Genomic DNA, 8,573 nt, shown 5'->3' on the forward strand with positions numbered 1-8,573 from the left:
TATCACGGCTACAACTATCACGGCTACAACTGTCACGACTATCACGACTACAACTATCACGGCTACAACTATCACAGCTACAACTATCACGGCTACAACTGTCACGACTGCAACTATTGTGGCTACAACTATCACGACTACAACTGTCACGGCTACAACTATCACGACTACAACTATCACGGCTACAACTATTGTGGCTACAACTATTACGGCTACAACTGTCACGGCTCCAACTATCACGACTACAACTATCACGGCTACAACTGTCACGGCTACAACTATCACGACTACAACTATCACTACTACAACTATCACGGCTACAACTATCACGGCTACAACTGTCACGGCTACAACTGTCACGACTCCAACTATCACGACTACAACTGTCACGCCTATAACTATCACGACTACATTTAGCACGACTGCTACTATCACCAACACTACCACGACTGCGACAACTTTCCGAGGCAAGAGAGTTCACTGACTTTAAAAGTCCAGTTTCCACCCTTTTCCTGGGCTCCATCGTAGCGCCACCAGTGGCTATTACGAGTTATGTCCCTTCTATGCCTCTCCTATGGACCAATCAGATTCCACCTCTCGTATCACTTGCTTTTGCTTCAAACAAAATGGCGGCTTACAGTCAAGATGATCTAATCGATAATCAAGGTCTATATTGTGATAAAACGGATCTTACATCGCGAAGTTCATCAAATCACGTGAGCACCTTGATTAAAAACATAAAAAGATTGGGAAAATATCTGTTGACAACGAGTTGGCGGTGCACTTACTTTGCAAACCCTGCAATCGACCGAAATCCTCATTTCAGTCAATGAACCGGATTTCGATTTCATTGCGCGATTTTGATTGGACTATGCATAGTCTCGTTAGTCCAGCCAAATTCGAACTCTGTAATACCAGCCTAGTTCGGCAAGGTTGGACTTCAGTTAACTCTCTTGCCTCGGGAAGACGCTACTACGATTATCGCGACTAGAACTATCACTACTAATGTCACGACTCCAACTGTGACGACTACAACTATAACGACTTCAATTATTATGAATACTAGTACCACGATTACTTCTACTACAGTAACCATGATCCAACTACTACTACGATTTCTACAACTACACAACTCCTACTACTGTTTTACATTGTTGTAACTGCGACAACAACTGACACTACTACAACGGTTAAAGTGACAGAAGGAGTCTACTACATGGATCACCAGGTGGTTACACTGTGTGACCAACATGATTGAGTGCCATCGTCCCCCGAAGCCAAGATCACGGATATGATGCTGACAAACCACGGATGGCGAACCGGCGCGCGGGTATTCGAACCCACGATCCTAGGCTCCTGGTACGCCTAAGGAACGCAACTCTGCACAGCGAATTGCGGGGCTCGGACGAGTATCTGTGCCTCTTATGGTACTGGAACTATATCAACAAGTCTCCCCTCAGTGTTACAGTGCCACATCTCCAAAGTGTTCTCTCACATCCACTGAATGATTTATCGCATCAATTGTAGGTTTAAACTGAGACTAGTTTCCGGTAGATAACCCAGGTTACTATTTCATGTTTACATTCTATAGTAAATATGTTTGACACATTAAGTGACTTTACATTTTTACACCTCAGGAGCGGAAGCACCCATGCCGTGGTATTGCAAAGCATTGTGGGTACTTGCCAACATCTCCAACTCCATGGCGTTTCTTGTCAGCCTGCTGTATTGGGTGTTGATACACGACTGTGAGTATACCACGTGCAATATAGCGTGTCAGCAATAATAATAATAATAATAACAATAATAATAATAATAATAATAGCTTTTCGCGCTTGTATCCCAAGAACCAAGTTGTTAGACTCCCTATTGTTCTTGGTGCCTCTCAATCTGTTAACTGACATTGGCAGAGTACCCAGGTTTGCTGCCAGGAATACAGCCCTTCTGACAATCCGGGTTATAATTATGCAGAAGGCTGCATTTTTAATTTTATCTGCAACTGATAATAACAGCCTGTAATAAGGTCTGTTCATATTAAGGAGAGTCAACGTATACCTTCTGTCAGTACACTTGGAACTAGAAACAAATACATTCAGAAAACATGTATACTTAATTGGAATCATAAACCGCAGAGTTCATTGTTTGTCGGTTTTGAAAAAAATCTTATTATAAACCTGAAAGTCCCATGATTGTAGATCGTACTGCCACAAAGCTATTAGTGTTTGAATTTCCGGTTTCAGAAAATACTGTCCTTCTGCATTAAAAACATAAATCTGAAAGTCGCCTGGTTCTATCTTAATTTCTGATAAAAAGTATAATTTCCGGTTTCGGAAAACAAATCTTCACTTAATAAAAACTTTAAAACGGACTTCTCATGGTTCTTGCGAAGTTCGTTACAAAGCGTTGAGTTCTTCCGGTTTGGATTCTGTCACATGTGGTTTCGGTAGACAGGTGCTGGCAGTGTTAGAACTTCAAAGGAGAAAGTATTATGTCTCTAGCTTACTTTGTAACTTAGTTAGTTGTACTTCCATTTTTTGGATTATGTCACTTCCGGTATAGAAATAAAGGCTGTCTGCCTAAAACTTTTCAACTGAAATTTAGATCAAATTGTTGTCAAGCTTATTTCGGAATTATGTATATAACTAACATTTTGTATTGTGACCAGATAGTTTTTTTCAGCTACAACAGACTGCAAAATCAGATATATTTTTTTAATCAACACTGTCAGCCAAAATATTTTTTTCTTCAAAACAAAACAAGTCTTTTTGGACTTTTTTTTTTTTCGATAAGATCAAAGATTGTTGCAGCCAATCGAGATATCTAAAAGAAGATACAAAGGCATTTGGCAAATCAACATATTTCCCGATAACCTTGGAGTATGGTGCATGGACACAAAGTAGGTAGAGTTTAGAAGCGTTTGATCAGAGAATCTACTGAGTAGAATGATAAAATGCATGGTCAGAATCTTCAATCCGATGCCTTTTAGCGACATAGACGTCGAGGCGAAATTGATAGACATCTGATGCTATAGTAGGTTAGTCACGTTACCATCTCATCCTGCCGGGTACCCATTCACTGCTGGATGAACAAAGTTACATGTGGGGCCAGTGTCGGGCAGGACCGAAGCGCGAGAAACTCTCAGGAATCGAATACGTCACCCATCCAACTCCTCTCCGCGACCAAGGTCGATTAACTTCGCCTGGTTTGTGACCTGTGCGCTGAACGCAGGACCACGTGCAAACACGTTCCAGCTATATCACGGCGAACTTTAAATAATGTCAGAAAAGAAAACAGTGACTGACAAAAGGAGCACCAATCCACGTCTTCCTGTCACGGTGACACGCAATCACTGAATGTGACCATCCGATCTATATTTTGTCAACTCTTACGACGAAAATGAGAAAATGGTTGAACTATTATCAACCTCATCTCACAGGAGAGCTACTTGTCGAGAAGACCATTGCCAGGTTTTACTCCGTATTTAGCAGCATGCTGCTTGTATTACAGGCTTCATACGTTGTAACCATACATATAAAAAAGTGAGTGATCATTATACATTTAGGGGACATCTTTATGAAGTCGTGTGCTCAATCCTCACAACAACAAAATACCCAAAACTATTCATCATCTCTTAACCTTTGTGTACATATGTAACGGGTCAGAGCAGGTCCTCCCCAACCCATGCTGGTCGTAAGAGGCAACCTAATGGATCGGACGTTCAGGCTTGGTGGCTTGGTGATGGCGTGTGATCGTATCCTGGTGACGTGGGTCGATGGCCATGATGTCAATCACTGGTTTGTCTGGTCCAAGCACAATTATTTACAGACCGTCGTCTTAAAGGTGGATTATTACTGAGTGCGTCGTTAAACAACAATCAATGAGTGAGTGAGTTCGGTTTAACGCCGCTTTTAACAGTATTCCAGTTATATCACGGCGTGTCAGCTTAATGTGTGAGGAAAGCCCGAAGTGATGCAGGTCTCAGACGTTTACCATTTCGTTGAAACTCACGAGCACGGGCACTGACACACCTAGAAACATAATCGGGGCGAACCGGGATTCGAACCCACATTCATAGGTTTCTGGCGTGCCCAAGGGACGCAACTCTGCACAGCGAATCGCCTTAGACGACTGGGCCACCCGTGCCCCCTAAACAACAATCAATAATAATAAAACGTATATAATCCGCTGTTCTGTAAGTAGGGTTCAAGTAATAAGAACTGTGTTTGTTTCCAGATGAAGTAGGTTTCCAAGGTTACAATTACATAACCTTCTTCACCCACGGCGCCAACCTCATCTACGTCGTGCTCAACCTCCTGGTGACAGCCATGCCGGTGCGGCTGCTGCATTTCTACCACGTGGTCATCTACGGCATCCTGTACGCTATTTTCAACGCAGTGTACGTCTTGGCTGGGGGCACAAATGACCAGAATGACCACTACATCTATAAGTTTCTGGACTGGAACAAAAACCCAGGTTTAAGCTCTGCGATATCCCTAGAAGCGGTAGTTGGTACGATCCTGTTCCAAGGGGTAGTGTTCTTAATACATGTTTTACGGGTGGACGTATGTCAAAGACTCAGCAGTGGAACAGTGCATGCTATTAAAACCTGATTTGTCTTTGACGTTTTGGGTCATTATATTGGCGCTCATTATAATGTACCCTGGTAATAAAAAGAACTGTCTATAGCGGACAAGTGTAAGGCAACGACTGCAACGTCAGTATTCTGTATAGGCTGATACTTCCATGCATCTTAGAGTGTGTACATTTGGTTTTAGGCCGTTTTTATTAATCATCCAGCCTAATCACGATATTGGGACGCCAGAAATTGGCATCACACATTGTTACCATGTGATGAATCTGACCCGGGTCTTCGGCGTTACGAGCAAACGCATTAACCACTAGGCTACCCAACCGCGCCATACATCAACACATCATAAGCCACGTTTAACCGAAAATACTGGTAGCCAGTATACACCGACCTCTTCAAAACATCCTCGATTATCTAGGGAGTATTATAAAATTCAATTATGATAAACTTCTTAGACCCATTGGTCGCCATAGCAATATTAAGCGTCGTACTGTTCGATTTGGACTCAAAACGAACTATGACAGGCTTCCATAGTTTTCGCCTAACTTACAGATCTAAATATGACGTTAACACTATGACAGGCTTCCATAGTTTTCGCCTAACTTACAGATCTAAGTATGACGTTAACACTATGACAGGCTTCCATAGTTTTCGCCTTACTTACAGATCTAAGTATGACGTTAACACTATGACAGGCTTCCATAGTTTTCGCCTAACTTACAGATCTAAGTATGACGTTAACACTATGACAGGCTTCCATAGTTTTCGCCTAACTTACAGATCTAAATATGACGTTAACACTATGACAGGCTTCCATAGTTTTCGCCTTACTTACAGATCTAAGTATGACGTTAACACTATGACAGGCTTCCATAGTTTTCGCCTTACTTACAGATCTAAGTATGACGTTAACACTATGACAGGCTTCCATAGTTTTCGCCTAACTTACAGATCTAAATATGACGTTAACACTATGACAGGCTTCCATAGTTTTCGCCTTACTAACAGATCTAAGTATGACGTTAACACTATGACAGGCTTCCATAGTTTTCGCCTTACTTACAGATCTAAGTATGACGTTAACACTATGACAGGCTTCCATAGTTTTCGCCTTACTTACAGATCCAAGTATGACGTTAACACTATGACAGGCTTCCATAGTTTTCGCCTTACTTACAGATCTAAGTATGACGTTAACACTATGACAGGCTTCCATAGTTTTCGCCTTACTTACAGATCTAAGTATGACGTTAACACTATGACAGGCTTCCATAGTTTTCGCCTTACTTACAGATCTAAATATGACGTTAACACTATGACAGGCTTCCATAGTTTTCGCCTTACTTACAGATCTAAGTATGACGTTAACGCTATGACAGGCTTCCATAGTTTTCGCCTAACTTACAGATCTAAGCATGACGTTAACACTATGACAGGCTTCCATAGTTTTCGCCTAACTTACAGATCTAAATATGACGTTAACGCTATGACAGGCTTCCATAGTTTTCGCCTTACTTACAGATCTAAGCATGACGTTAACACTATGCAGGATACCTCATCATTTCAAAGGGACAACAGCTAAAAGTATGTAAAAGTGCTCATGGAATTGTCACATTTTCAGTGACCCGTGGATCCGTTCAGGACCATTGTTATAGAAACGCTTTGATTTCAAATTAGTGTCGACAATAAAAGTAAGTTATGGTCTAGATCCACGACATTCGTAGGGCTACCATTGCTTCGTGAAACGAGCCCCGAATAAATTTTGTAGAGCGTGAAGTCATGGAAACGTCCATTCACAATCCGAGTACATGTACTCCATTATGTGACGACTGTCTGAATATGTTCTATACGAACCTCGGTAACAATGGTGGATCAAATGTGAATCAATTATTCCTCGTCAATACTTGAACTTAACATACCTACCTCGTGTGGAGGAAGTACGTGTCTAGGTGGTTAGCTTGAATCGTGAGCTCAAAGTGGCGTTAAACTCCCAAGTCACTCACTCACACACAAACGACCATCCATCTCTGATATACGCTGTATTGTCGATGAATCCAACTCACACTGTATTAAATCACGCCCAACCAGGTGGACCTTCCCTCCCATGTATATATGTTCACGCACCAGCTGCAGATGCAAATAAACCAAAGTGGTAATTTAAGTAAAACAATTTAAACTTTCCGGTTTCAAACGGGAAAATACGTCAAGTCGTAAACATGTCCTTATAACCGGCTGGGTGAGTAGTGTGTGATTTAATCTACTGTCAAACATAAATCATATATTAAGTCGGAAATAATAGTCGGAAATACTAGAAAAATGTTTTGCCCGCTGAAAGAATATATAGGATGTTTCATAGACTGCTGGTATTGAAATATCGATCTCCCCACCTGTGGTGTGAAGTATTTCAGTCACAGGGAATCCTAGCGCCAATTTTTATAGGAAGAAAATTCGAACGAAAACAGCAAATTCAATTTATTCAATGAGGGAATTCTGAAAAGGACTATAGAATTTTGCGCATGCCATTCCGTTATACTAATAATAATGTGGTCTTCATAAAACATCTAATTAAAAAAACAGTCCTTTGGAGAAAATTCTAGACGCTTCATTTGTTTTGTCAACAGTGCGTCATGATACACTGCGCAGATTCCAGGGGAAAATATTCCATCCTGTCTACAAGGCCACTTTCATACCCTCACCATCCCTGACTCTAGATCATTTACCTTGATGACACGTGGGTGTATAAGAATCATTCCACCGATTACAAGTGCCTACATGTGTCAGATGGACGAAAAGCACCCATGTAACCGTGTCATTGATTTGCACGCCGCAACCCCTGACCTGGGGCTTATTGAGGCGAAAAGGAAAACTGGTGATTATGAATGAATTATGAAATGAATGGTGATGTGTTCATAACGCCAGTTATCATATAACGTCCGGGGGAAAGATACTGTCACGCCAATCAATATGAGTCTGAAGGCGACTATGCAGGAGTATCTGACATCGTGCAATGTCGACTTCAGACCATCTGAAGCGGAAGATCAACTCAAGGAGAAAATTAGCCTGAATAAGAAACCAGTAAAGTACAAGGAAGATGTCCGGGCGGCACAACACGGTTACGTTGTCTTACGCATGCCTGTCAGACATTGTGAGCTGAACCCTACTGAGCCTGTCTGTGCTAACTGTAAAGGAGGGTTCATGGCAAGACATAACAAAACCATCATACTCATACATGTCAAAGGGTTGATCAACGCAGCCTTTGCTGGAATCACACCAGAGGGATGGCAAAAGACAACATCATGCCCTGAAATAGAACGTGGGTACCGGCAGAGTGATATCAGCGTAGATATCATCCTTGTAGCACCAGGTATCATACCTTTGGGGGATAGGACAGATTCCCATACGTTCATCAGCTGAGTCTGCTGGCAAAAGAAATCATCTGTAGAACAACAAATACTTTATTTTTAAAAAACACAGCAACTTGCCATTGCTTTCCAAAGCTTTGAAGCAAATGCAGTACATATCTGATTTGTTACCCCTGTCAACGCATATCTCAATGATGTACAATAACAATTTTGAGACAAATCTCAACTCAAGTGACATTTGCACCTGTGTGAATGCACGAGAATGTGAGGTCATCATCTTGGGACAAGTGTTAGGTAATAACCTCTGGCTATGGACCGTTTCATACATGCATGACGAGACACGAATATTTCTTTATCATCTTGTTACTACACTATAAAAGTAGCTTTTAGGCTACTCAGTGTCAGGTTAGCATATCCCAGATTAGGTAGATTTGACATATTTTGATATATACTATTTACGTAGCCATATTGTTCGTATGTATTAAATGAAGCCAAAAGGCATTTTTCTAGCATTTCCGACCGTAATTTTATGAGAAATCACACTTGATAATGTTCGAACCTAAAACAGACAAACCAGTGGTGGACTGCATGAGCACCGTTCCATACAAATTTGAGACACATCT

At 41.4% G+C, this 8,573-nt stretch overlaps 2 protein-coding genes across 2 annotated transcripts in view; one reads left to right on the top strand and one right to left on the bottom strand.

Annotated features, from left to right (window-relative positions):
* Window positions 1-6,720, bottom strand: part of LOC124121173 (protein rolling stone-like) — a 36,018-nt gene extending 29,298 nt beyond the window's left edge. Inside the window, exon 1 of the mRNA XM_046484167.2 lies at window positions 6,512-6,720. The gene's annotated coding sequence lies outside the window, so the exon portion shown is untranslated. The remainder of the gene's footprint in view (window positions 1-6,511) is intronic.
* LOC124122576 (protein rolling stone-like) overlaps window positions 1-8,002 on the top strand; it is a 22,434-nt gene extending 14,432 nt beyond the window's left edge. The window contains exons 4-6 of the mRNA XM_046485646.2: window positions 1,638-1,748; window positions 4,234-4,529; window positions 7,508-8,002. Of these exons, the coding sequence (XP_046341602.2) occupies window positions 1,638-1,748; window positions 4,234-4,529; window positions 7,508-8,002 (902 nt within the window). The remainder of the gene's footprint in view (window positions 1-1,637; window positions 1,749-4,233; window positions 4,530-7,507) is intronic.
* The last annotated feature ends 571 nt before the right edge of the window (window positions 8,003-8,573 follow it).

Source organism: Haliotis rufescens, unplaced genomic scaffold, assembly GCF_023055435.1.
Source record: "Haliotis rufescens isolate VD_foot unplaced genomic scaffold, xgHalRufe1.0.p SCAF_16, whole genome shotgun sequence".
NCBI lineage: Eukaryota > Metazoa > Mollusca > Gastropoda > Lepetellida > Haliotidae > Haliotis > Haliotis rufescens.